This window comes from Coloeus monedula (assembly GCF_965178545.1).
Source record: "Coloeus monedula genome assembly, chromosome: 31".
NCBI lineage: Eukaryota > Metazoa > Chordata > Aves > Passeriformes > Corvidae > Coloeus > Coloeus monedula.
Genome location: NC_138811.1, coordinates 500,458 through 526,040, shown reverse-complemented (window position 1 = coordinate 526,040; position 25,583 = coordinate 500,458). Strand labels below are relative to the sequence as shown.

General features: G+C 55.2%; 2 protein-coding genes across 4 annotated transcripts in view; one reads left to right on the top strand and one right to left on the bottom strand.

The window, feature by feature from the left end:
* ATP13A1 (ATPase 13A1) overlaps positions 1-19,633 on the top strand; it is a 48,531-nt gene extending 28,898 nt beyond the window's left edge. The window contains exons 14-26 of one of the 3 annotated variants that reach the window (XM_082299355.1): positions 446-618; positions 2,693-2,803; positions 3,568-3,693; positions 5,255-5,270; positions 6,608-6,807; positions 7,309-7,405; positions 8,088-8,260; positions 8,581-8,695; positions 10,126-10,322; positions 12,270-12,412; positions 14,655-14,766; positions 17,044-17,187; positions 19,250-19,633. In XM_082299355.1, coding sequence (XP_082155481.1) covers positions 446-618; positions 2,693-2,803; positions 3,568-3,693; positions 5,255-5,270; positions 6,608-6,807; positions 7,309-7,405; positions 8,088-8,260; positions 8,581-8,695; positions 10,126-10,322; positions 12,270-12,412; positions 14,655-14,766; positions 17,044-17,187; positions 19,250-19,360 — 1,718 coding nt within the window. In that variant the 3' untranslated portion in view covers positions 19,361-19,633. Of the gene's footprint in view, positions 1-445; positions 619-2,692; positions 2,804-3,567; positions 3,694-5,161; positions 5,271-6,607; positions 6,808-7,308; positions 7,406-8,087; positions 8,261-8,580; positions 8,696-10,125; positions 10,323-12,269; positions 12,413-14,654; positions 14,767-17,043; positions 17,188-19,249 lie in introns of all 3 variants that reach the window. The other 2 variants (XM_082299354.1, XM_082299356.1) reach the window with 2 other exon arrangements.
* A 68-nt stretch (positions 19,634-19,701) lies between these two features.
* MVB12A (multivesicular body subunit 12A) lies at positions 19,702-25,550 on the bottom strand. The gene is made up of 9 exons (XM_082299400.1): positions 25,465-25,550; positions 25,273-25,374; positions 24,909-25,005; positions 24,515-24,638; positions 24,099-24,206; positions 22,917-22,963; positions 21,309-21,364; positions 21,148-21,198; positions 19,702-19,915 (listed from the first exon to the last, which is right to left on the bottom strand). Exons 1-9 carry the CDS (start codon positions 25,534-25,536, stop codon positions 19,853-19,855), a joined length of 720 nt encoding a protein of 239 aa, XP_082155526.1. The 5' UTR covers positions 25,537-25,550; the 3' UTR covers positions 19,702-19,852.
* Positions 25,551-25,583: the final 33 nt, after the last annotated feature.

The window sequence follows — 25,583 nt, the reverse complement described above, 5'->3', positions numbered from 1 at the left end:
TATCCTGAATTTTCCCTCAAATATCTGGAATTCCACCTGAATTATCCTGAATTCCCCTTAAATATCTGGAATTCCACCTGCATTATCCCGAATTTTCCCTTAAATATCTGGAATTCCCCCTGAATTATTTGAATTCCACCTGAATTATCTGAATTCCATGTGAATTAATCTGAATTCCCCCTCAAATACCTGCAATTCCCCCTGAATTATCCTGAATTCCCCTTAAATTATTTGGAATTCCCCCTGAATTATCCTGAATTCCCCTTAAATTATTTGGAATTCCCCCTGAATCATCCTGAATTCCCCTTAAATGATCCCCAATTCTGGCCGAATTTCCCCCGAACCCCCCAGAATTCCCTTTGAACCGATCCCCCTCCCCCTTTCCCCCCATTCCCCCTTTTCCCAGCACCCCCTTTCAGGATTTCCCGATTTCCTTTGTTTCCAGATGAGAAAGTTTTCCCGAGGAGTCTAAAAACTCCGGGAATGAGAATTCACCAGCGCTTTCATTTCTCCAGTGCCCTGAAGAGGATGGCGGTGCTGGCGTCCCTGGAAAACGCCTCCGGAGAAATCCGATACCTGGCGGCCGTCAAGGGCGCTCCCGAGACCCTGCACGGCATGGTGAGGGGAAACGGGGGGAAATGGGGGAGAAATGGGGAAAAACGGGGGGAAACGGGGGGAAAATGGGGAAAAACGGGGGGAAAAACGGGGAGAAACGGGGGGAAATGGGGAGAAACGGGGGGAGAAATGGGGAAAAATGGGGAAAAACGGGGAGAAATGGGGAGAAACGGGGGGAAAATGGGGGAGAAATGGGGAGAAACGGGGAGAAATGGGGAGAAACTGGGGAAGAAACGGGGAAAATGGGGAGAAACTGGGAGAAACTGGGGGAAACTGGGGGAGAAACAGGGAGAAACGGGGAGAAATGGGGAGAAACGGGGAGAAATGGGGAGAGAAACGGGGAGAAATGGGGAGAGAAACGGGGAGAAATGGGGAGAGAAACGGGGAGAAATGGGGAAAAACGGGGAGAAACTGGGGGAGAAACTGGGAGAAACAGGGAGAAATGGGGAGAAACTGGGAAAAATGGGGAGAAATGGGGAGAAACGGGGGGAAAATGGGGGAAACAGGGAGAAATGGGGAGAAACGGGGGGAAAATGGGGGAGAAATGGGGAAAAACAGGGAGAAATGGGGAGAGAAATGGGGAGAAATGGGGAAAAACGGGGAGAAATGGGGAGAAACTGGGGGAGAAACAGGGAGAAATGGGGAGAAACGGGGAAAATGGAGAAATGGGGAGAAATGGGGAGAGAAATGGGGAAAAACTGGGGGAAACTGGGGAGAAACGGGGGGAAACTGGGGGAGAAACAGGGAGAAACAGGGAGAAATGAGGAAAAACGGGGAGAAATGAGGAAAAATGGGGAAAAACTGGGGGAGAAACTGGGGGAGAAACGGGGAAAAACTGGGGAAAAACAGGGAGAAATGGGGAGAAATGAGGAAAAACGGGGAGAAATGAGGAAAAATGGGGAAAAACTGGGGGAGAAGCTGGGGAGAAATGGGGAAAAATGGGGGAAACTGGGGAGAAACAGGGAGAAATGAGGAAAATGGGGAAAAACTGGGGAAAACGGGGAAAAACGGGGAGAAACGAGGGGAAACTGGGGGAGAAACAGGAAGAAATGGGGAGAAATGAGGAAAAACGGGGAGGAACGGGGGAAAAATGGGGAAAAACTGGGGGAAAATGGGGAAAAATGGGGAAAAACTGGGGGAAATGGGGAAAAACGGGGAGAAACTGGGGAAACTGGGGGAGAAACTGGGGGAGAAACAGGGAGAAATGAGGAAAAAGGGAGAAATGGGGAAAAACAGGGAGAAATGGGGAAAAACTGGGAGAAACAGGGGAGAAATGGGGAAAAATGGGGAAAAACTGGGGGAAATGGGGAAAAATGAGGAAAAACGGGGGGAAACTGGCGAGAAATGGGGAAAAACTGGGGGAAATGGGGAAAAACGGGGAGAAATGGGGAAAAATGGGGAGAAACTGGGAGAGAAAAGGGGAGAAACAGGGGGGAAAAATGGGGAGAAACAGGAAAAATGGGGAGAAACTGGGAAGAATGGGGAGAAACGGGGAAGAATGGGGAGAAACGGGGAAAAATGAGGAAAAACGAGGAGAAACTGGGGAAAAACAGGGAGAAAAAGGGGAGAAACTGGGAGAGACAGGAGAAATGGGGAGAAACTGGGAAAAACGGGTAGAAATGGGGAAAAACAGGGAGAAACTGAGAGAAACTGGGAGAGACTGGGGAAAAACTGGGGGAGAAACGGGGGAAGATGGGGAGAAACAGGGAAAAACTGGGATAAACTGGGAGAGAGGAAAAACGGGGAGAAACTGGGAGAAATGGGGAGAAACTGGGGAAAAATGGGGAGAAACTGGGAGCCTGCAAATGCTGGGACTCCCCAGAGCCTGCGGTGAGGGGGAAATCCAGGGAAATTCCGGGGAAAACCCGGGATCTGGGAATTCTGGGAGATCAGGGAGGTGGGAAGGGAGTGGGGAGTGCGAATTCGGGCCGGATGATCCTGAACTCTCCTGAATTCCCCGTGAATTATCCCAAATCCCTGCCTCCCTTCCCCCCCCCCATCCCCATCCCCCCGTTTTCCCCGGATTCCGCACTCATGGAATGTTCTTCCCGCTGTTCTCCCCCCCGTTGGCTCCCAGTTATCCCAGTGTCCCCGGAACTACCACGAGATCCACCGGGAGATCTCCCACGAGGGCGCGCGGGTGCTGGCCCTGGGCTACAAGGAGCTGGGAGCCCTCAGCCACCAGCAGGTGAGCAAAAAAGCGGGAAAAATCCCGGAATTCCGGCCCCTGGCAAGCGCTGGGAGCGGGGCTGGGAAGAGGAGGGGGGGTGGGGGCCGGGATTTGGGGATTTTTTCTGGGGAAATTCCCATTCTTGGCTGTCCCAAACACCCCCCTGAGGTCCTTTGGAGCATCCCAGAGGGATTTTTCCATGGGAATTCCCATTCCTGGCTATCCCAGAGACCTCTCAGAAGATTCCAGAGGGATTTTTCCAGGGGAATTCCCATTCCCAGAGACCTCTCAGGGGATTCCAGAGGGATTTTTCCAGGGGAATTCCCATTCCCAGAGACCTCTCAGAGGATTCCAGAGGGATTTTTCCAGGGGAATTCCCATTCCCAGAGACCTCTCAGGGGATTCCAGAGGGATTTTTCCAGGGGAATTCCCATTCCCAGAGACCTCTCAGGGGATTCCAAAGGGACCTCCCTGAGCCTCTTTGGAGCATCCCAAAGGGATTTTTCCAGAGGAATTCCCATCCCCAGCTCCACATCCCCACAGCCCCAATCCCTTGGGAATTCCTGCCTGGATTTCCTTGGGAATGGGCAGGAATTCGCTGCATTTTTCCAGGAAAACCCCTTTTTTTTTTTTTTTTTCGGCATTTGGGATCGCTCCAAGCTTCTCGGGGTGCTCAGAGCGTTCCAGGGATGCTCCCAATCCCGGGAATGGCCCGTGGGAGGAGCAATCTCCCGTTCCGAGGCAGCTGGGAATGCTGAATCCGGGAATTTCCCTGCGGGCAGGTGCGGGAGATGAAGAGGGAATCCTTGGAATGCGACCTGAGATTCGTGGGATTCATCGTGGTCTCCTGTCCCCTCAAGGCCGACTCCAAGGCCGTCATCCGAGAGATCCAGAGCGCTTCCCACCACGTGAGCGGCCGGAATCGCGGGAATTCCCGGGATTCCGGGCTTTTGGGGAGGGTGGGGGATGCGGGATGGCACAAGGGGGGGAACTTCCAGAGGGTTGGGAAGCTCTGGAATGGGGTGGGGGGGGGGGGAAAGGGGGGGAAGTAGGGAAAATTCCGGGTGGAAAACGTGGAAGTTGAAGGCTGAAAAGTGGGAAAATTCCAAGTGGAAAACAGGGAAAATTCCAGGCTGGAAAGTGGGGAAATTTCAGTTTAAAGATCAGGAAAATTCCAGGTGGAAAAGGGAGAAATTCCAGGCAGAAAACAGAGAAATTCCAGGTGGAAAAGTGGGAAAGTTTCAGGCAGAAAACAGAGAAATTCCAGGTGGAAAAATGGGAAAGTTTCATGCGGAAAAGGGGGAAAATCCCAGGGCAGAAAATTGGGAAACCTCCAAGTGGAAAACAGGGAAAATTCCGGGCTGGAAAGTGGGGAAATTTCAGTTTAAAGATCAGGAAAATTCCAGGTGGAAAAGGGAGAAATTCCAGGCAGAAAACAGAGAAATTCCAGGCGGAAAACAGAGAAATTCCAGGTGGAAAAGTGGGAAAGTTTCAGGCTGAAAAGGGGGAAAATCCAAGGGCAGAAAATTGGGAAACCTCCAAGTAGAAAACAGGGAAAATTCCGGGCTGGAAAGTGGGGAAATTTCAGTTTAAAGATCAGGAAAATTCCAGGCGGAAAAGGGAGAAATTGCAGGTGGAAAACAGCGAAATTCCAGGTGGAAAAGTGGGAAAGTTTCAGGCTGAAAAGGGGGAAAATCCAAGGGCAGAAAATTGGGAAACCTCCAAGTGGAAAACTGGGAAAATTCCGGGCTGGAAAGTGGGGAAATTTCAGTTTAAAGATCAGGAAAATTCCAGGTGGAAAAGGGAGAAATTCCAGGCAGAAAACAGCGAAATTCCAGGCAGAAAAGGGAGAAATTCCAGGCGGAAAAGTGGGAAAGTTTCAGGCTGAAAAGGGAGAAATTCCAGGTGGAAAAGTGGGAAAGTTTCAGGCTGAAAAGGGGGAAAATCCAAGGGCAGAAAATTGGGAAACCTCCAAGTGGAAAACAGGGAAAATTCCGGGCTGGAAAGTGGGGAAATTTCAGTTTAAAGATCAGGAAAATTCCAGGTGGAAAAGGGCGAAATTCCAGGCAGAAAAGTGGGAAAGTTTCAGGCGGAAAAGGGGGAAAATCCCAGGGCAGAAAATTGGGAGACCTCCAAGCTGGGAAAATCCAAGGTGGGAAACTGGGAGAAAAAAACTCCAGGTGGAAAAGAGGGGAAAGCCCAGGTGGAAAAGAGGGGAAAACCGCGCTGTAAAACCCGGGAAAAGGCGCCTGGAAGTGGGAATATTCTGGGCTGAGCGGCCCCTGCGCCTCGGGGGGGTCCCAGCCCTGCTTCCCGGCGGGAATTGTGCCGGCGGGAATTGTGCCGGCGGCATGGCGAGGGTGCGGCGTGGCGCAGGTGGTGATGATCACCGGGGACAGCCCGCTGACCGCCTGCCACGTGGCGCGGGAGCTGCACTTCCTGCACAAGGAGCACATCCTGATCCTGCAGCCTCCGGAGAGCGCCGGTACCGGGAATGCCGGGGGAACGGGAATGGGGGAACGGGAGTGGGGGAACGGGAGTGGGGGAATGGGGGAACGGGGAATGGGGGAATGGGGAATGGGGGAACGGGAGTGGGGGAATGGGAATGGGGGAACGGGAGTGGGAATGGGGGAATGGGGGAACGGGAATGGGGGAACGGGAATGGGAGAAGGGGAACGGGGGAATGTGAACGGGAACGGGGGAACGGGAATGGGGGAACGGGAGCGGGAATGGGGGAACGGGAATGGGGGAAGGGGAACGGGGGAATGTGAACGGGAACGGGGGAACGGGAATGGGGGAACGGGAGCGGGAATGGGGGAACGGGAATGGGGGAACGGGAGCGGGAATGGGGGAACGGGAATGGGGGAACGGGAGCGGGAACGGGGGAGCGGGAACGGGGGAACGGGAATGGGGGAATGGGGGAATGGGGGAACGGGAATGGGGGAACGGGAATGGGGGAACGGGAATGGGGGAAGGGGAGCGGGAATGGGGGAGCGGGAGCAGGAACGGGGGAACGGGAATGGGGGAATGGGGGAGCGAGAATGGGGGAAGGGGAGCGGGAATGGGGGAATGGGGGAGCGGGAATGGGGGAGCGGGAATGGGGGAACGGGAATGGGGGAAGGGGAATGGGAATGGGGGAACGGGAATGGGAATGGGGGAGCGGGAATGGGAACGGGAATGGGGGAGCGGGAATGGGGGAATGGGGGAACAGAAATGGGGGAATGGGAATGGGGGAGCGGGAATGGGGGAACGGGAATGGGGGAACGGGAGCGGGAATGGGGGAACAGAAATGGGGGAATGGGAATGGGGGAGCGGGAATGGGGGAATGGGGGAACGGGAATGGGGGAAGGGGAACGGGAATGGGGGAACGGGAATGGGGGAACGGGAATGGGGGAAGGGGAGCGGGAATGGGGGAACGGGAATGGGGGAACAGGAATGGGGGGAATGGGGGAACGGGGGCGGGAATGGGGGAAGGGGAGCGGGAATGGGGGAAGGGGAGCGGGAATGGGGGAAGGGGAATGGGGGAAGGGGAGCGGGAATGGGGGAACGGGAATGGGGGAACGGGGGCGGGAATGACGAGGGGGGAGGCATTCAGTCCCGATGGGGTCTGGGGAGCTGGGGTGGGCTCGGGAATGGGATCGGGAATGCTGGGGTGGGCTCGGAGATCTCAGGATCTTGAGAGCTTTGGGAATCTGGGAATGGAGATGGGGATTAGGGTTGGAGTCCCCTCTGGGTTCCCTCTGGAATTCCCCCAGAATCCCTCTGGAATCCCCCAGGGTTCCCCATGGAATTCCCATTCCCATGGAATTCCCATTCCCGCAGGGCTCCCCTGGCAGTGGCGATCCCGGGACGGCTCCGTGGCGCTCCCGGCGTTCCCGGATTCCCTGCGGGATCTGACGGATCCGTTCGATCTCTGCCTCACCGGGGAGGGGCTGGAGCAGCTCCGGAGCCGGGATCGGGATCGGCTGCTCCGGCTCATCCCGCACATCCAGGTCTTCGCCAGGGTGGCACCCAAGCAGAAGGTGAGGGGGGGGTCTGGGAATGGGAATTCCCAAAATTTGGGGTCTTCGGGGAGGGGGGGATGGCCCTGGGGTGATCCCGAAGAGTTTGGAGCTCGTTCCAGCTCTGAATTCCCAAAATTTGAGGATCCCGGGGAGCGGGCGTTGCTGCTGGGGTGAACCTCAGCAATGCTGAGCCCATTGCAGCCCTGCACTCCCGGGATTTGGGGATGGAAATTCTGGGATTTGGGGTCTTTGGGAATGGGGGGATGGCCCTGGGTTTATCCCAGGAAGTTTGGAGCTCCTTCCAGCTCTGAATTCCCAAAATCTGGAGCTTTTAGGATCTGGGGATGAGGCTCAGGATGAGGCCTGGTGTGATCCTAAAGAATCCCGAGCCCATTCCAGCCCTGAATCCCCAAAATTTGGCTCTCCCTGCAATTCCCACCCCATCCCTGTTATCCCAAACCACCCCGAGCGGGCAATTCCCGGAATTTGGGAGCTTTTCCCGGCCTTTTTTCCGGGCAGGAATTTGTGATCACAGCCCTGAAGAGCCTGGGCTACTCCACCCTCATGTGCGGGGACGGCACCAACGACGTGGGAGCGCTCAAACACGCGGACGTGGGTGAGGAGATTCCCGGAATTCCCAAAATTCCCAAAATTCCCGCCATTCTCCCTAAATCCCCCCCCCAGAGCCGCCTTCCCCAGCATTTCCCAGCTCTTGGAGCCGTTGTTTTTGGCACCAGGAATGGAAATAAAAGAGGGAATTCCAGATTTTTTCCTGGGGGCTTCTCCCGGGTATTTTTCCCTGGAATCCCCTCGGCATTCCCAGCCCCGGGCGCTGGGATCCAGCAGGGTGGGAATGCTCTGTCCTCAGGGATCCCATCCCCCCTTTTCCCATTTTTCCTCTTTTTTTTTCCTCCAGTTTTCCTTGTTTTATCCCTTGTTTTTCCTTTGGTTTTTTCCTGGTTTTTCCCCCGGTTTTCCTCTGGTTTTCCCTTCGTTTTTCCCTTTGTTTTCCCCATTCTTCCCCCTTTTTTCACCCCTTTTTCCCTGATTTTTCCTGGTTTTCTCTGATTTTTTCCTGATTTTTTTCACCCTCTTTCCCCCCTCATTTTCCCTGATTTTCCCCCTGTTTATTCCCTGTTTTTCCCGTTTTATCCCTTGTTTTTCCCTAATTTTTCCCCCGGTTTTCCCCCCATTTTTCCCCTGATTCTTCCCCTCTTTCCCCCCTGATTTTCCCGACTTTGCCCCTGTTTATTCCCTGCTTTTCCCCCGGTTTATCCCCCATTTCCCCCTTTTCCCAGGCGTGGCCCTGCTGGCCAACGCTCCGGAGAGAATTCCCGAGCGGAAGCGGCGGCCCCGGGACGGCCTCGGGGACGGCAGGGCCGGAATTCCAGCCGGGAATGTCAAACCCTCGTCCCGAGGAGCCAAGCAGCGCGTCCTGGCCCAGCGGGAGGAGCAGCTGGCCATGCACAGGGTGGGGATCCCGGCAATTCCAGCCGGGAATTCTGTCCTTGGGAATGGAGGCTTGGGAATCCTGGAATGCTTTGGGTGGGAATAGATCCCAATCCAACCCAGTCCTGGAGTTCTGGAGGTAGGGAGGGACCTTAAATCCAGGATAAACAGGGAATAAATCCTGGAATTCTGGAGCTGGGGAGGGACCTTCAACCCCATCACCCAAGATCCCAAACTTGAGCTTCTCCCGCTGGCTTTGGGGTGGATTTGGGGCTGCTTTTCCAGCCATTCCGGGTGATTTTGGGAATGTTTGGGAATTCTGTGCCGTTCCCAATCCCGCAGGTGCGGCTGAGACAAGTGCTGAGGGATCTGGATGAGGAAAGTGCTCCGGTGGTGAAGCTGGGGGACGCCAGCATCGCCGCCCCCTTCACCTCCAAACTCTCCTCCATCCAGTGCAGTGAGTAGAAAAACTGGGAAAAACCCCGGGAATGGTTCGGGAAAAACTGGGATAACCCGGGGAAAAACCCTGGGAAATGGGACTGGGAAGGATGGGAATGGGGGAGACCCAAAATCTGAACAGTCCTGAGCCCATTCCAGCTCTGAATTCCCCAAATTTGGGGGTTTTGGGCTCTGGATTTGAGGCTCAGGGTGTCCCTGCTTTTATCCTGAATGATCCTAAACCTGTTCCACCTCTAAATTCCCAAATCCATGAAAAACCCACCCCAAATTTCCCCTTTTTCCCCCTTTTTTCCCTCATGAGGGCCCCAAACCCCCTCACCCAAACCCTGCTCTTCTTCCCCTTTTTCCCCCTTTTTCCCCCTTTTTCCCCCTTTTTCCCCCTTTTTCCCCCTTTTTCCCCCTTTTTCCCCCTTTTTCCCCCTTTTTCCCCCTTTTCCCCCTTTTTCCCCACTTTTTCCCCCTCACAGCAGCCCCAAACCCCCTCACCCAAACCCTGCCCTTTTTCTCCCCTTTTTCCCCCTTTTCCCGCCCTTTTTCCCCCTTTTCCCACTCTTTTCCCCCTCATGGCAGCCCCAAACCCCCTCACCCAAACCCCTCCCTTTTTCCCCCTTTTCCCCACTTTTTCCCCCTCACAGCAGCCCCAAACCCCCTCACCCAAACCCTGCCCTTTTCCCCCCTTTTTCCCCTTTTTTCCCTTTTTCCTCCCTTTTTTCTCCCTATTTCCCCCTTTTCCCCACTTTTTCCCCCTCACGGCAGCCCCAAACCCCCTCACCCAAACCCCTCCATTTCTCCCCCTTTTCCCTTTTCCTGCCCTTTTCCCCCTCATGAGGGCCCCGAACCCCCTCACCCAAACCCTTCCCTTTTCCCCCTTTTCCCCCTTTTCCCCCTTTTCCCCCTTTTCCCCCTTTTCCCCCTTTTCCCCCTTTTCCCCCTTTTCCCCCTTTTCCCGCCCTTTTCCCGCCCTTTTCCCGCCCTTTTCCCCCTCACAGCAGCCCCAAACCCCCTCACCCAAACCCCTCCATTTTTCCCCCTTTTTCCCCCTTTTCCCCACTTTTTCCCCCTCACGGCAGCCCCAAACCCCCTCACCCAAACCCTGCCCTTTTTCTCCCCTTTTTCCCCCTTTTCCCGCCCTTTTTCCCCCCTCACAGCAGCCCCAAACCCCCTCACCCAAACCCTGCCCTTTTCCCCCCTTTTTCCCCTTTTTCCTCCCTTTTTCCTCCGTTTTTCCCCCTTTTCCCACTCTTTTCCCCCTCATGGCAGCCCCAAACCCCCTCACCCAAACCCCTCCCTTTTTCCCCCCTTTCCCCACTTTTTCCCCCTCACAGCAGCCCCAACCCCCCTCACCCAAACCCCTCCCTTTCTCCCCCTTTTCCCCCCCCTCACTCTTTCCTGATTCCTAACTCCCAAAATCCCCATTTTTCCCCTCAGTCTGCCACGTGATCAAGCAGGGCCGCTGCACGCTGGTCACGACCCTGCAGATGTTCAAGATCCTGGCCCTGAACGCGCTGGTGCTGGCCTACAGCCAGAGCGTGCTCTTCCTGCAGGGCGTCAAGTTCAGCGACCTCCAGGCCACGCTCCAGGGGCTGCTCCTGGCTGGATGCTTCCTCTTCATCTCCAGGTCTAAGGTGGGAGCCGGGAATTCCACGGGAAAGGGGTTGGAGTAGGAAAAAAATTTTAAAAAAATTTAAAAATGGGGGGGTTTTGTCCTCAGGAAATGCCATTTATGGTGAGAAAATGGCGGTGTCTGAAGGGGGAATGGGGTGGGAATGGGGTTTGGAACAGCTCCCAAAGCTCCAGATCCGGATCCTGGTCTGAGGTGGGAGCTGGGAATTCTGTGGGAAAGGGGTTGGAGTAGGAAAAAAATTAAAAAAAAATTTAAAAATGGGGGGGTTTTGTCCTCAGGAAATGCCATTTATGGTGAGAAAATGGCGGTGTCTGAAGGGGGAATGGGGTGGGAATGGGGTTTGGAACGGCTCCCAAAGCTCCAGATCCGGATCCTGGTCTGAGGTGGGAGCTGGGAATTCTGTGGGAAAGGGGTTGGAGTAGGAAAAAAATTTTAAAAAAATTAAAAAATGGAGGGGTTTTGTCCTCAGGAAATGCCATTTATGGTGAGAAAATGGCGGTGTCTGAAGGGGGAATGGGGTGGGAATGGGGTTTGGAACGGCTCCCAAAGCTCCAGATCCGGATCCTGGTCTGAGGTGGGAGCTGGGAATTCCATGGGAAAGGGGTTGGAGTAGGAAAATAATCAAAGAAAAAATTAAAAATGGGGGGGTTTTGTCCTCAGGAAATGCCATTTATGGTGAGAAAATGGCGGTGTCTGAAGGGGGAATGGGGTGGGAATGGGGTTTGGAACAGCTCCCGAAGCTCCAGATCCGGATCCTGGTCTGAGGTGGGAGCTGGGAATTCTGTGGGAAAGGGGTTGGAGTAGGAAAAAAATTTTAAAAAAATTTAAAAATGGAGGGGTTTTGTCCTCAGGAAATGCCATTTATGGTGAGAAAATGGCGGTGTCTGAAGGGGGAATGGGGTGGGAATGGGGTTTGGAACAGTTCCTGAAGCTCCAGATCCGGATCCTGGTCTGAGGTGGGAGCTGGGAATTCTGTGGGAAAGGGGTTGGAGTAGGAAAATAATCAAAGAAAAAATTAAAAAATGGAGGGGTTTTGTCCTCAGGAAATGCCATTTATGGTGAGAAAATGGCGGTGTCTGAAGGGGGAATGGGGTGGGAATGGGGTTTGGAACAGCTCCTGAAGCTCCAGATCCAGATCTGGGTCTGAGGTGGGAGCTGGGAGTTCCATGGGATCTGGCAGAATTAGGGAAAAAGGGGGGTTTGACCCCAAAAAAACCCTGTTTCTGGTGATAATTTGGCACTTTGAATGGCGGAATTACAGTCCCTGATGGTGGAGGGGTGGGATTGTGCCTTCCCTTGGATTTGGGATGATCCCAGAGCTCCAGATCTGAGGTGGGAGCTCCATGGGATTTGGGAAAATTAGGGAAAAAGGGAGGTTTGACCCCAAAAAAATCCCGTTTCTGAGAGAAATTTCCAATCCCTGATGGTGGTGGGGAGGGATTTTGTGTTCCCCTGGATTTGGGATGATCCCAGAGCTCCAGATCCGAGGTGGGAGCCGGGAATTCCGTGGGAAAGGGGTTGGGCCACCCCAGTCCCACCAGGATTCGGGGAAAAGCCCCTTTTTCCCCCCAAAATCCCCATAATTTCGCTAAATCTCCATTCCCTGCTGCTGGCAGGGTGGGAATGTTGGGTTTGGGATGCTCCCAAGGCCATTCCTCCCCTCAGGATCTCACTTTTTGGGATGAGCAGCAGCAAAAGTTGGCAAGGCCCAAAAACGAGCAACAAAAGACCAAACCGGGGCTTTTCCATGGAATTCTGGAATCCTGGGACGGCTTGGCTGGGAAAAAGCCCCAAAACCCCAACTCTCCCTGGGATCAAAGCAACCCCCAACCCCCTCCAGACTTGAAATTCCCCCAGAATTCCCTAAAATCCCTTCAGGCTTTGGAGTCCCAGCCATCCCAGCCCAAATTCCTCCTTCTTTCCTTTCCTTTTTTTATTTTCCTTCCAGCCCCTGAAGACTCTTTCCAAGGAGAGGCCTCTTCCCAACATTTTCAACCTCTACACGGTGCTGACGGTGCTGCTGCAGTTCCTGGTGCATTTCCTGAGCCTGGTGTTCCTGTACCGGGAGGCGCAGGCCCGCAGCGACCCCAGGTGAGGCTTTCATCCCAAAAATTCCCGGATTTTCCCCAATTCCTGCCATTCCCGAGCCTGGTGTTCCTGTACCGGGAGGCGCAGGCACGGAGCGACCCCAGGTGAGGCCCTGAGCCCCAAAAATTCCCGGATTTTCCCCAATTCCTGCCATTCCCAAGTCTGAGATTCCAGTACTGGGAAGTGCAGGCCCGGAGTGACCCCAGGTGAGGCCCTGAGCCCCAAAAATTCCCGGATTTTCCCCAATTCCTGCCATTCCCAAGTCTGGGGTTCCTGTACCGGGAGGCGCAGGCCCGCAGTGACCCCAGGTGAGGCCCTGATCCCAAAAATTCCTGGATTTTCCCCAATTCCTGAACGTGGGATTCCTGTACCGGGAGGTGCAGGCCCGCAGTGACCCCAGGTGAGGCCTTCATCCCAAAAATTCCTGGATTTTCCCCAATTCCCGCCATTCCCAAGTCTGAGATTCCAGTACTGGGAGGTGCAGGCCCGCAGTGACCCCAGGTGAGGCCCTGAGCCCCAAAAATTCCCGGATTTTCCCCAATTTTTGCCATTCCCAAGCCTGGATCTGGAACCACAGGCCCGGAGTAGGCCCAAGTGAGGCCCTGATCCCAAAAATTCCTGGATTTTCCCCAATTCCTGAACGTGGGATTCCTGTACTGGGAAGTGCAGGCCCACAGTGACCCCAGGTGAGGCCCTGAGCCCCAAAAATTCCCGGATTTTCCCCAATTCCCACCATTCCCAAGCCTGGCTCTGGAACCACAGGCCCGCAGTGACCCCAGGTGAGGCCCTGAGCCCCAAAAACTCCCGGATTTCCCCCAGTTCCTCGCACTTCTCCGGGAATTCCGTCCTCGGGCTCACTCCAGGCCTCATCCCCAGGAATTCCCACGGAACCCCGGGAATTCCCATTTTCCTGCTCCAGTCCCTTCCTCGGGGCCGACTCTGCCCTCCAAAGGGGATCTGGGGAGGGAGCGGCTCCAGGCTGGATCCTGGGTGGATCTGGGGGTGGATCTGGGGGTGGATCTGGGATGGATCCTGAGGCTGATCCCGGGTGGATCCCAGGCGGATCCCAGGCGGATCTCAGACGGATCCCGGCCTGATCCTGGCCTGATCCCAGGCCGATCCCAGGCAGATCCCGGGCCGATCCCAGGCTGATCCCAGCCTGATCCCAGCCTGATCCCGGGCTGATCCCGGGCTGATCCCAGGCTGATCCCGGGCTGATCCCGGGCTGATCCCGGCCTGATCCCGGGCTGATCCCAGCCTGATCCCGGGCTGATCCCGGGCTGATCCCGGCCTGATCCCGGGCTGATCCCAGGCTGATCCCGGGCTGATCCCAGGCTGATCCCGGGCTGATCCCAGGCTGATCCCGGGCTGATCCCGGGCTGATCCCAGCCTGATCCCAGGCTGATCCCAGGCTGATCCTGGCCTGATCCCAGGCTGATCCCAGATGGATCCCAGCCTGATTCCAGCCTGATTCCAGCCTGATCCCAGCCTGATCCCAGCCTGATCCCGGGCTGATCCCAGCCTGATCCCAGCCTGATCCCAGATGGATCCCAGCCTGATTCCAGCCTGATCCCGGGCTGATCCCAGGCTGATCCCGGGCTGATCCCAGCCTGATCCCAGACAGATCCCAGCCTGATCCCGGCCTGATCCCAGCCTGATCCCAGGCTGATCCCGGCCTGATCCCGGGCTGATCCCGGCCTGATCCCGGCCTGATCCCGGCCTGATCCCGGCCTGATCCCAGCCTGATCCCAGCCTGATCCCGGGCTGATCCCGGGCTGATCCCAGCCTGATCCCGGGCTGATCCCAGCCTGATCCCGGGCTGATCCCGGGCTGATCCCAGCCTGATCCCGGGCTGATCCCGGGCTGATCCCAGCCTGATCCCGGGCTGATCCCAGGCTGATCCCAGATGGATCCCAGCCTGATCCCGGGCTGATCCCAGCCTGATCCCAGGCTGATCCCAGGCTGATCCCGGGCTGATCCCGGGCTGATCCCAGCCTGATCCCGGGCTGATCCCGGGCTGATCCCAGCCTGATCCCGGGCTGATCCCGGGCTGATCCCAGCCTGATCCCGGGCTGATCCCGGGCTGATCCCAGCCTGATCCCGGGCTGATCCCGGGCTGATCCCGGCCTGATCCCAACCTGATCCCGGGCTGATCCCGGCCTGATCCCAGGCCGATCCCGGGCTGATCCCGGCCTGATCCCGGGCTGATCCCGGGCCGATCCCGGGCTGATCCCCTTCCCCGCAGGCCGGAGGAGCTGGTGGATCTGAGCCGGGAGTTCGAGCCGTCGCTGGTGAACAGCACCGTGTACCTGCTCTCCATGGCCCTGCAGGTGGCCACCTTCGCCATCAACTACAAGGTCAGGCGGCCGCCGCTTCTCCTCCCCACTTTCCTCCCCAGTTCTCCCATTTGTTCCTCCCCATTTTTCCCAATTTTCCCAATTTTTCCTTCCCATTTTCCCCATTTTTTTCCCCATTTTTCCCCATTTTTTTCCCCATTTTTCCCCATTTTTTTCCCCATTTTTCCCAGGTTTTCCTCCTCGTTTTTCCCTATTTTTCTTCCCTATTTTTTCCATATTCCCCAGTTTCTCTCCCCATTTTTCCTTTTTATTTTTCCCATTTTTCCCAATTTTTCCTCCCCATTTTTTCCTCCTCATTTTTCCCACTTTTTCCTCCCCATTTTTCCCACTTTTTCCTCCCCATTATTCCCAAGTTTTCCGCCCCATTTTTCCCAGTTTTTCCTCTTTATTTTCCCCATTTTTCCCAATTTTGTCTCCCCATTTTCCCCAGTTTCTCTCCCCGTTTTTCCTTTTTATTTTTCCCAATTTTTCCCAATTTTTCCCCCCATTTTTCCCAATTTTTCCTCCTTATTTTTCCTATATTTTCCAGTTTTTCCTCCCCATTTTTCCCAATTTTTCTTCTTTATTTTTCCCAGTTTTTCCTCCCCATTTTTCCCATTTTTCCTCCCCATTTTCCCCAATTTTCCCAATTTTTCCTCTTTATTTTCCCCATTTTTCCCCATTTTTTTCCCCCATTTTTCCCAGGTTTTCCTCCCCGTTTTTCCCTATTTTTCCTCCCTATTTTTCCCATTTTCCCCAGTTTCTCTCCCCATTTTTCCCACTTTTTCCTCCCCATTATTCCCAAGTTTTCCGCCCCATTTTTCCCAGTTTTTCCTCTTTATTTTCCCCATTTTTCCCAATTTTTCCTCTTTATTTTTCCCAATTTTTATTCCCTATTTTTCCCATTTTCCCCAGTTTCTCTCCCCATTTTTCCTTTTTATTTTCCCAATTTTTCCTCCCCATTTTTCCCAATTTTTCCTCCCTATTTTTCCCAATTTTCCCTCTTTATTTTCCCAATTTTTCCTCCCCATTATTCCCAATTTTTCACAATTTTTCCTCCCCATTTTTCCCATTTTTCCCAGTTTTTCCTCCCCATTTTTCCCAATTTTTTCTCCATGTTTTTCCCATATTTCCCATTTTTCCCAATTTTCCTCCCCATTTTCCCAATTTTTCCTCCCCATTTTTCCCAATTTTCCCCCCCATTATTCCCAGTTTTTCCTCTTTATTTTTCCCAATTTTCCCTCCCCATTTTTCCCCTTTTTCCCGATTTTCCCTCCCCGTTTTTCCCAGTTTCTCCTCTCCTTTTTCCCCAATTTCCCCCCCTTGCTCCCCATTCCACCAGTGCCTCCCAGTGCAACCCAGTGCTCCCAGTGCCTCCCAGTGTAACCCAGTGCCTCCCAGTATAACCCAGTGCCTCCCAGTGTAACCCAGTGCCTCCCAGTGTAACCCAGTGCCTCCCAGTGCCTCCCAGTGTAACCCAGTGCTCCCAGTGCCTCCCAGTGTAACCCAGTGCCTCCTAACCCCCTCCCAGTATAACCCAGTGCCTCCCAGTATAACCCAGTGCCTCCCAGTGCTCCCAGTGCCTCCCAGTATAACCCAGTGCCTCCCAGTGGAACCCAGTGCTCCCAGTGTAACCCAGTGCTCCCAGTATAACCCAGTGCCTCCCAGTGCCTCCCAGTGTAACCCAGTGCTCCCAGTGCCTCCCAGTGTAACCCAGTGCCTCCTAACCCCCTCCCAGTATAACCCAGTGCCTCCCAGTATAACCCAGTGCCTCCCAGTGCTCCCAGTGCCTCCCAGTGGAACCCAGTGCTCCCAGTGTAACCCAGTGCCTCCCAGTATAACCCAGTGCCTCCCAGTGCCTCCCAGTATAACCCAGTGCCTCCCAGTGTAACCCAGTGCCTCCCAGTGCCTCCCAGTGCTCCCAGTGTAACCCAGTGCTCCCAGTATAACCCAGTGCCTCCCAGTGCTCCCAGTGCCTCCCAGTGTAACCCAGTGCCTCCCAGTGTAACCCAGTGCCTCCCAGTATAACCCAGTGCCTCCCAGTGCTCCCAGTGCCTCCCAGTATAACCCAGTGCCTCCCAGTGCCTCCCAGTATAACCCAGTGCCTCCCAGTGTAACCCAGTGCCTCCCAGTGCCTCCCAGTGCCTCCCAGTGCTCCCAGTGTAACCCAGTGCTCCCAGTGTAACCCAGTGCCTCCCAGTGCCTCCCAGTGCTCCCAGTGCCTCCCAGTGTAACCCAGTGCCTCCCAGTGCTCCCAGTGCCTCCCAGTATAACCAGTGTCCCTCCCTGTGTCCCCAGGGCCACCCGTTCATGGAGAGCCTGGCGCAGAACCGGGCGCTGCTCTGGGCGCTGCTGCTCTCGGCCTCGGCCGTGCTGGGGCTGCTCAGCGGCTCCTGCCCCGAGCTCAACCTCAGCTTCGGCCTCGTCGAGATCCCCCCCGAGGTGAGAGCCATTCCCGGGAATTCCCGGAATTCCAGAGGGGTTCCCGACACTCCAGGGACAGCTCCCGGAATTCCAGAGGGGTTCCCGCGGGAAAACGGCCCCGAACTGGGAATCTCTGAGTGGGGTGGGATGGGGGATGGGATTGGGGCCCAATTCGCATCGGGAACGTTCTGGAATTCCCAAGGATTTGGGACGGGATCGGGATGGGATTGGGGCCCAATTCCCATTGGGAACATTCCAGGATTCCCAAGGATTTGGGATGGGATCAGGATGGAACTGGGGGCTCATTCCCACTGGGAATGTTCGGAATTCCCAGGGATTTGGGATGGGATCAGGGATGGGATCGGCCCCGTTCCCACCGGCACCGCTCCGCCATTCCCAGTTCTGCCTGCTGATCCTGGGCTGGGATCGGGCTGGGATCAGGGATGGAATCAGGCTGGGATCAGGGATGGGATCGGGCTGGGATCGGGCTGGGATCAGGTGGGATCAGGGATGGGATCAGGCTGGGATCAGGCTGGGATCAGGGCTGGGATCAGGCTGGGATCAGGGATGGGATCAGGGATGGGATCAGGGATGGGATCAGGTGGGATCGGGATGGGATCAGGGATGGGATCAGGCTGGGATCGGGCTGGGATCGGGCTGGGATCAGGTGGGATCAGGGATGGGATCGGGTGGGATCAGGGCTGGGATCAGGTGGGATCGGCCCCGTTCCCACCGGCACCGCTCCGCCGTTCCCAGTTCTGCCTGCTGATCCTGGGCTGGGATCGGGCTGGGATCAGGGATGGGATCAGGCTGGGATCAGGTGGGATCGGCCCCGTTCCCACCGGCACCGCTCCGCCGTTCCCAGTTCCGCCTGCTGATCCTGGGCTGGGATCGGGCTGGGATCAGGGATGGGATCAGGCTGGGATCAGGGATGGGATCAGGCTGGGATCGGGCTGGGATCAGGGCTGGGATCAGGCTGGGATCAGGTGGGATCGGCCCCGTTCCCACCGGCACCGCTCCGCCGTTCCCAGTTCCGCCTGCTGATCCTGGGCTGGGATCAGGCTGGGATCAGGGATGGGATCAGGGCTGGGATCAGGTGGGATCTGGGCTGGGATCAGGGATGGGATCAGGGATGGGATCGGGCTGGGATCAGGTGGGATCTGGGCTGGGATCAGGGCTGGGATCAGGTGGGATCTGGGCTGGGATCAGGGATGGGATCAGGGATGGGATCGGGCTGGGATCAGGGATGGGATCTGGGCTGGGATCAGGTGGGATCGGCCCCGTTCCCACCGGCACCGCTCCGCCGTTCCCAGTTCCGCCTGCTGATCCTGGGCTGGGATCGGGCTGGGATCGGGCTGGGATCAGGGATGGGATCGGGCTGGGATCGGGCTGGGATCAGGTGGGATCAGGGATGGGATCAGGCTGGGATCAGGCTGGGATCAGGGCTGGGATCAGGCTGGGATCAGGGATGGGATCAGGGATGGGATCAGGGATGGGATCAGGTGGGATCGGGATGGGATCAGGGCTGGGATCAGGGATGGGATCAGGTGGGATCGGGCTGGGATCAGGGATGGGATCAGGCTGGGATCAGGTGGGATCGGGCTGGGATCAGGCTGGGATCAGGGATGGGATCGGCCCCGTTCCCACCGGCACCGCTCCGCCGTTCCCAGTTCCGCCTGCTGATCCTGGGCTGGGATCAGGGATGGGATCAGGGCTGGGATCAGGCTGGGATCGGGCTGGGATCAGGTGGGATCAGGCTGGGATCAGGCTGGGATCGGGCTGGGATCAGGGATGGGATCAGGGCTGGGATCGGGCTGGGATCAGGTGGGATCGGGCTGGGATCAGGCTGGGATCAGGGATGGGATCGGCCCCGTTCCCACCGGCACCGCTCCGCCGTTCCCAGTTCCGCCTGCTGATCCTGGGCTGGGATCGGGCTGGGATCGGGCTGGGATCAGGGATGGGATCAGGGCTGGGATCGGGCTGGGATCAGGGATGGGATCAGGTGGGATCGGGCTGGGATCAGGGCTGGGATCAGGTGGGATCGGCCCCGTTCCCACCGGCACCGCTCCGCCGTTCCCAGTTCCGCCTGCTGATCCTGGCCGTGCTGGCGGCCGATTTCCTGCTGGCCTTTTCCGTGGATCGGCTCCTGCAGTTCCTGCTGGGCAGCTCCAGGCTCCGAGTGCCTTCCTGAGGCCCATCCCCGCATCCCGGAATTACCAAAAATTCCCAAAAAAACCCCCCCAACCTCCCCCCCCCCCCCCCCCCCCCGGGCTCTGCTCACGGAATTCCCGCCCGGATCCCGAAGCCTCGGGGAAGAGGATCCCGAATTCCGAGCGTTGCCGAGGATGCTCCGGCGGCTTTGGAGGTGGGAAGTGCCCGGAATTCTCCCGCAATTTCCCGGGAATGTTTTGGGAATTTGGTGACGTAAAGAAAATCCCGATCCAGGCGGGGGTTTTGGAGTTTCGGGGTTGAGGTTTTTTTGGTTTTTTTTTTTTTCCCTTTTTTTCTTTGGAATTCTTCACCGGGGAGAAAAACGGGAGCGGGGAAGGAAAAACGGGAAGCGGATTTGGGGGGGGGAGGGGAAATCCGGGATGGGGGGAGGGGAAATCCGAGCTGGCAGCCCCAGGCCCGAGCTCCAGGATTCCCCAGGGGAGCCGGAATTCCCTGGGAATTCCCTGGGAATTCACTGCAGGCCCGGGGGGAGCCGCGCCGCCGCCGTCCTCTCCAGCAGGAAGCCGTAGTTGTACTGGGAAAGGGGGAAAAGCGGGAATTGCGCCCAGAATTCCGGGAATCGGACCCCAAAACCTGGGAATTCACCCCGAAATTGGGAATGAAACCCCAAAAGATGGGAATTCAATACAAAAAAATTGGGGATTAATCCCAAAAACCAGGGAATTAGACCCCGAAATTGGGAATTCAATACAAAAAAATTGGGAATTAATCCCAAAAACCAGGGAATTAGACCCCGAAATTGGGAATTAAATGCAAAAAAATTGGGGATTAGATCCAAAAAACAGGGAATTAATGCCAAAAATGCAGGAATTAAACCCAAAAATGGGGAATTAAACCCAAAAATTGGGAATAGAAAAAAATGGGAATTAATCCCAAAAACCTGGGAATTAAACACAAGAAATGGGAATTAGACCCAAAAACTGGGTATTAGTCCCAAAAGATGGGAATTAGACCCCAAAAGATGGGAATTAAATACAAAAAAATTGGGAATTAATCCCAAAAAACAGGGAATTAGACCCCAAAATTGGGAATTAAATACCAAAAAATTGGGAATTAATGCCAAAAATGCAAGAATTAAACCCGAAAATTGGGAATTAAACACAGAAAAAATTGGGAATTAGACCCAAAAAACTGGGAATTAAACCTGAAAGTTGGGAATTAAAGACAAAAAACAGGGAATTAAACCCAAAAATGCAGGAATTAATCCCAAAAATTGGGAATTAAATACAAAAAATTGGGAATTAAACCAAAAAATCTGGGAATTAATCCCGAAAGTTAGGAATTAGACCCCAAAATTGGGAATTAAACCCGAAAATTGGGAATTAAATACAAAAAAATGGGAATTAATCCCAAAAATCCAGGAATTATTCCCAAAAAACAGGGAATTAGACCCCAAAACAGGGAATTAATCCCAAAAAATGGGAATTAAATACAAAGAAAATGGGAATTAAACCCAAAAATGCAGGAATTAAACCTAAAAATTGGGAATTAATCCCAAGAAACAGGGAATTAATCCCAAAAAATGGGAATTAGACCCAAAAGTGCAGGAATTAAATACAAAATAATTGGGAATTAAACCCAAAAATTGGGAATTACGTACAAAAAAATGGGAATTAGACCCAAAAATCCGGGAATTAATCCCAAAAAAGAGGGAATTAAACCCAAAAAAAGGGAATTAGACCCAAAAAAAGGGAATTAGACCCAAAACTCCAGGAATTAATCCCAAACCTCCGGGAATTCCCTCACCTCCCGCTCGATGTCCGCCAGGGATTTCACCGTCAGCTCCGCCAGAATGGGCTGGAAAAGTGGGAATTAATTGGGGTTCTTAATGATTAACCGGGGTTACCGATGACTCATTAGGGACAGTGGTTATTAATTGGGCAATTAATGACTCGTTAATGACTCACGGAGCTGAGCCCGGGCCCGAATTTGGGGTGGAGGGCGAAGGGAATTCCGTCCATGGCTGGAAAAGGGGGGAAAAAAACGGGATTTAGGGGTGGGAAAAGGAGCAGAAATATCCCCAAAAATATCCCCCAAAAATCCCCAGAAATGTCCAAAACAATCCCAAAATACCCCTCAAAACAATCCCAAAATATCCCAAAAAATATCCCCAAAAATCCCCAGAAATGTCCCAAAATATCTCCCAAAATATCCCAAAATATCTCCCAAAAAATCCCCCAGAAAATATCCAAAAATATCCCAAAAATATCCCCAAAAATCCCCAGAAATGTCCCAAAATATCTCCCAAAATATCTCAAAAAATATCCCCAAAAATCCCCAGAAATGTCCCAAAAAATATCCCAAAAAATATCCCCAAAAAATATCCAAAAATATCCAAAAGTATCCCCCAAAAATCCCCAGAAATGTCCCAAAATATCCCCCAAAAAATCCCAAAATATCCCAAAAAATATCCCCCCCAAAAAATCCAAAAATATCCCAGAAATATCCCCCCAAAATATCCCAAAAATATCCCCCCAAAAAATCCAAAAAATATACCCCAAAAATATCCCAAAAAAATCCTAAAATATCTCCCAAAAATATCCCAAAAATCCCCAGAAATATCCCAAAACAATCCCAAAATATCCCAAAAAATATCCCCAAAAAAATATCCAAAAATATCTCCCAAAAGTATCCCCAGAAATATCCCAAAACAATCCCAAAAAATCCCCCCCAAAAAATCCAAAAATATCCCAAAAAATATCCCGAAAAAAATGCCCAAAATATTCCCAAATATAAAAAAAAAATCCCCAAAAAATATCCCAAAAATATCCCCCCAAAAAATCCTGAAAATATAAAAAAGTCTAAGAAATACCCCAAAAATACCCTGAGAATATCCAAAAAATATCCCAAAACGTCCCAGAATTATCCCAAAAATATCCCAAAAAAATGTCCCAGAAATACCCTGAAAATATCCCAGAAATTACCCCAAAAAATCCCCCAAAATATCCCGAAAAATATCCCCAAAAAATCACAAAAATATCCCCCAAAAAAAACCCAAAACATCCCAAAAAATATCCTGAAAATGTCCCCAAAAAAAACCCCAAAAAATCCCAAAAATCCCCAGAAAATATCCAAAACATATCCCAAAAAAAATCTCGAAAATATCCAAGAAAATATCCCCAAAAAATCCCCAAAAAATCCAAAAAATAGCCCAAAATATCAAAAAATATCCCCAAAAAAATCCCAAAAAATCCCCCAAAAAATCAAAAAAAAAATCTCAAAATATCCAAAAAAATCCAAAAAAAATCCCCCAAAAATCCCCAAATGATCCCAAAATGCCCCAAACCAGCCCCGAACTCTCTCGAGGATCTGGAGTTGGGTTCGGGGCTTCCGGGGAAATTCCCCCAAAATCCACCCCGAGCGGGGATTCCCGGGATTTTGGGGGGGATTTGGGGGATTTGGGGAATTCCCAGGATTTGGGGGATTTCCGGGATTTGGGGAATTCCCAGGATTTGGGGAATTCCCGGGATTTGGGGGATTTTGGGGGGATTTTGGGGGGATTTGGGGCTCCTCACCTGAGGGGCCGGAGATTCCCGGGGGCTCGGACGGAGGCGGGGGGGGCCTGGGGTGATGAATGACGTCATCAATCGATAATTGATTGGGGGGGGGGGGGGGTCTCACCCGGGGTTTTTTGGGGTTATTTTGGGGTTTTTTTGGGATCTCACCCTGGGTTTTTTTGGGGTGTTTTTGGGGGTCTCACCCGGGGGGTTTTGGGGGTTTTTTTGGGGTGTTTCTGGGGTCTTACCCGAGGGTTTATTTGGGGTGGTTTTGGGGTTGTTTTGGGGTCTCATTCGGGTGGTTTTGGGGTGTTTTTGGGGTCCCACCCGGGGTTTTTTTGAGGTCTCACCTGGGGGTTTTTTGGGGGTCCCACCTGGGGTTTTGGGGTTTTTTTGGGGTCTCACCCGGGGTCTTGGAGCTTTTTGGGGTCCCACCTGGGGTTTTGGGTTTTTTTGGGGTCCCACCCGGGGTTATTTTTGGGGTGTTTTTGGGGTCTCATCCGGGGGGTTTTTGGGGTCTCACCCGGGGTTTTTTGGGGTTATTTTGGGGTGGTTTTGGGGTCTCACCCTGGGGTTTTTTTGGGGTGTTTTTGGGGGTCTCACCCGGGGGGTTTTTGGGGTTTTTTTGGGGTGATTCTGGGGTCTTACCCGAGGGTTTATTTGGGGTGGTTTTGGGGTTGTTTTGGGGTCTCATTCGGGTGGTTTTGGGGTGTTTTTGGGGTCTCGGGTGGTTTTGGGGTGTTTTTGGGGTCTCACCCGGGATTTTTTGGGGTCCCACCCGGGGTTTTTTTGAGGTCTCACCTGGGGGTTTTTTGGGGGTCCCACCTGGGGTTTTGGGGTTTTTTTGGGGTCTCACCCGGGGTCTTGGAGCTTTTTGGGGTCTCACCTGGGGTTTTGGGTTTTTTTGGGGTCCCACCCGGGGTTATTTTTGGGGTGTTTTTGGGGTCTCACCCGGGCGGTTTTTGGGGTTATTTTGGGGTGTTTTTGGGGTCTCACCCGGGGGTATTTTGGGGTTTTTTTGGGATCTCACCCTGGGGTTTTTTGGGGTGTTTTTGGGGGTCTCACCCTGGGTTATTTTGGGGTGTTTTTGGGGTCTCACCCGGGGTGTTTTTGGGGTCTCACCCGGGGGTTATTTTGGGGTTGTTTTGGGGTCTCACCCGGGGTTTTTTGGGGTGTTTTTGGGGTGTTTTTGGGTCTCACCCGGGCGGCCGCAGCGAGAGCCGTTCCAGGCCGCCGCTGAGTGGCCCCGGGGCAGCCCCGGCCCGCACGGGGCCCTTCCGGCACCAGAGCGAGAATCCGCCCATTTCCCTGCGGGAACAGCGGGAGAACACCGGGAACACCGGGATGGCGGGGGGGGACACCGGGAACACCGGGAATACCGGGATGGCGGGGGGGGGACACCGGGAACAGCGGGAGAACAGCGGGAATACCGGGATTGCGGGGGGGGAGAACACCGGGAACAGCGGGAATACCGGGAGGAGTGAGGAGGATCCCCGGGAACAGCGGGAAGGGGAACACCGAAAGGAGTGAGGGATCCCCGGGAACAGCGGGAGGGAACGTGCGGCATTCCCGGGATTGCGGGGGTCGGGACGGGCCCCGGGACCCCCCGGCCGTACCCGATCCTGGCGAGCGCGGCGGGGCCGCGGCCACCCCGGAGGCTGAGGCGGAGCTCGAGCACGGCCACGGCCGCCGCCGCCTCCCGGCGCACCAGGAGCCGCTTCCGCCGCGACACCGGCCCGCCTGCGGGGAACGGAACGGGCATCGGTACCGGGACACCGACACCGGCCCGCCTGCGGGGAACGGAACGGGCATCGGTACCGGGACACCGACACCGGCCCGCCTGCGGGGAACGGAACGGGCATCGGTACCGGGACACCGACACCGGCCCGCCTGCGGGGAACGGAACGGGCATCGGTACCGGGACACCGACACCGGCCCGCCTGCGGAATAAGAACCGGGAGGAACCGGGCTCGGCAGCGGGGGGGCACCGGGACGTGCCCGGGCACTCACGGGACTCCGGGAACTCCGGGGCGCGGCTGTAGCCGGGGGGCTGCGGGCTCCGCTCGCTCAGCACCAGCACGTCCGTGACCACCGGGCCCTCGGCGGCCTGCGGGCACCGGGACATCGGCACCGGGACATCGGCACCGAACCGGGCACTGACCCCGCGGCCCGCCCCGGTCCTTCCGCCGGGAGCCACCGGGGCGACACCAACCCCCCCATCCCGGTACCCCCGGTGCCTCCCCCGGTCACCGCCCCATCCCGGTGCCGCTCCCGGTCCCACCCCGCCGCTTGGACGGCACCGGACGCGGGCGCTGGCCCGTGCCCGGTGTGCCCGGTGTGCCCGGTGTGCCCGGTGTGCCCGGTGCCGCCGCACCTGCGCTCCGCCGCGGCTGAAGCACAGGTACCAGCCCCCGCCGCCGCGGTGCCCGAAGCCTTTGCCCAGGCAGGCGGGCGCTCCCTCCGCCGTCACGGTGATCTGCGGGCACGGGACGCGTCAGCCGCCGCCGCACCGGCAGCGCCACCGTGCCCCGGCGGGTCCCCCCCGCCCGTGCCCCGTGCCCCGTACCGCGGTCCAGCCCGGCGGGACGGCCTCGGCGCCGCTGGCCCAGCCCACGCCCGTCAGCGGAGCCGCCGCCATCGCACCGAGCACCGCGGGCCCGCCGCCGGCGGGCGGCGATTGGCTGC